This window comes from Pteropus alecto, unplaced genomic scaffold, assembly GCF_000325575.1.
Source record: "Pteropus alecto unplaced genomic scaffold, ASM32557v1 scaffold335, whole genome shotgun sequence".
Taxonomy (NCBI): domain Eukaryota; kingdom Metazoa; phylum Chordata; class Mammalia; order Chiroptera; family Pteropodidae; genus Pteropus; species Pteropus alecto.
Window position 1 is genome coordinate 155,381 of NW_006436757.1, and position 1,747 is coordinate 157,127.

Consider the following 1,747-nt stretch of genomic DNA (forward strand, 5'->3'; position numbering starts at 1 on the left):
TTGTATGTATGTATGTATGTATGTATGTATGTATGTATGTATGTATGTATATTTTTTCCCCTGCCTCCTTTTTGTATTTAAGTTTGAGACACTTTTTGAGACTGGCCTGAGGTGCTGTCCATTATTCCTCTTCTTGGACGAGCTCCCCAAACTCCGCAGCCCAATCTTGCCTCCCACGCCCTTCCTCACAGGAGCTGGCTTCGGACAGGGGCTTCCTGGCCACAGTGCTGTGCGCGCTGGGCGGGTTCTCATTGCTGCTGGGCCTGGCTTCCCGCGAGCAGCGACTGCAGCGCTGGACGCGTCCCCTCTCCGGCCTTGTGTGGGCAGCGTTACTCGCGCTAGGCCACGGCTTCCTGTTCACTGGAGGCGTAGTGAGCGCCTGGGACCAGGTGAGAGGGGCGGCAGGTGGAGCCGGGCGGGGGCGGGGCGGGAAGGACTCCCGGGCCTCGAACTTGCACTCAGGACACCGGCAGCGAGCCGCACAACAGGGTCAGCCTGCAGCTTCCCGCACCCCGCCCCCAGGTGTCCTTTTTCATCTTTGTCATCTTCACCACGTATGCCATGCTGCCCTTGGGCATGCGGGACGCCGCCGCCTTGGGCCTCACTTCATCACTCTCACACCTGCTGGTTCTCGGGCTGTATCTTGGGCCTCAGCCAGACTCACGACCGGCGCTGCTGCCTCAGGTGAGCACACACATGACACAGGCTCTACCTGGGGTTGGCTTCCCTGGGTGCTACTTGGTTGTCTGGGCATTCACCAACTGTTTGCTGAACTGTGACTCCATGGCAGGGCGCCACAGCTGGGCGCAGGGTGCAAATACAGGTAGATCCCCACCGTGCCCTCCTGGAGTTGGTACACCAGTGCAGCATCGTGCCTGCAGACACCAGAAAAGGGATCTGGACCCACAAGGAAGAAAGTTCGACAGGGGACCCGGGTGCTGGGGACAGATATGGATGACGGAACCCTCACAAAAAATGCAAAATTTGGAGCTTGGGTAGTTTTGTGCTGCGGGAGAGAGTGGAGGTGGAGTGATATTCCAAGCAGAGGAGACCTATGTGCAAGGGTTTCTAGACCTAAGAGGCGATGTTGGTGTAGGAGCCAAGTCTGCAGCAGGAGGAATGAGGGGGAGAAGTGCCTCCTAAGGATCCCACAGTATGGCACAGATTGCCTCAAAATACTTGGGTCTGTAACGGCAGTGTCCTCCTCAGCCCTTCTGAAGACCAAATCCAGCTACATACACAGGCACCCCCACCCAGGTCTAGAATGTTCTGAGACTGACCCTCGCCCACAGTTGGCAGCAAACGCGGTGCTGTTCCTGTGCGGGAACGTGGCCGGGGCGTATCACAAAGCGCTGATGGAGCGGGCGCTGCGGGCCACCTTCAGAGAGGCGCTTAGTTCCCTGCACTCTCGCCGGAGGCTGGACACGGAGAAGAAGCATCAGGTCCTCCTGCGGTGGGAGAGAGGGATTACTTAAATCACACAGCTGCGCCCCTTTGCACACTTAATGACTTTGGGCAGGTCATCTGACTTTCTATTTCCTCCTTAGTCGAATGTGGCTGCTGCCCACCTTGGAAAGTTGCTGGGGGCTCGAACAAACTGAAGCTTGTAAAAGCACTTTAGAACGTTTTGACGCTAAACGAAGGACTCTAATTCCGTCATTGGTGTTGGGAGTTCAGTCCTTAAAGGCAGTGGTCTCCAACCTTTTGGGCACCAGGGACTGCTTTGTGGAAGACAATTTTTCCACAG

At 56.6% G+C, this 1,747-nt stretch overlaps 1 protein-coding gene across 1 annotated transcript in view; it reads left to right on the forward strand.

Moving 5' to 3' along the window:
- Positions 1 to 1,747, forward strand: part of ADCY4 (adenylate cyclase 4) — a 17,156-nt gene that overhangs the window by 2,588 nt on the left and 12,821 nt on the right. Inside the window, exons 2-4 of the mRNA XM_006913533.1 lie at positions 192 to 389; positions 523 to 684; positions 1,293 to 1,442. Of these exons, the coding sequence (XP_006913595.1) occupies positions 192 to 389; positions 523 to 684; positions 1,293 to 1,442 (510 nt within the window). The remainder of the gene's footprint in view (positions 1 to 191; positions 390 to 522; positions 685 to 1,292; positions 1,443 to 1,747) is intronic.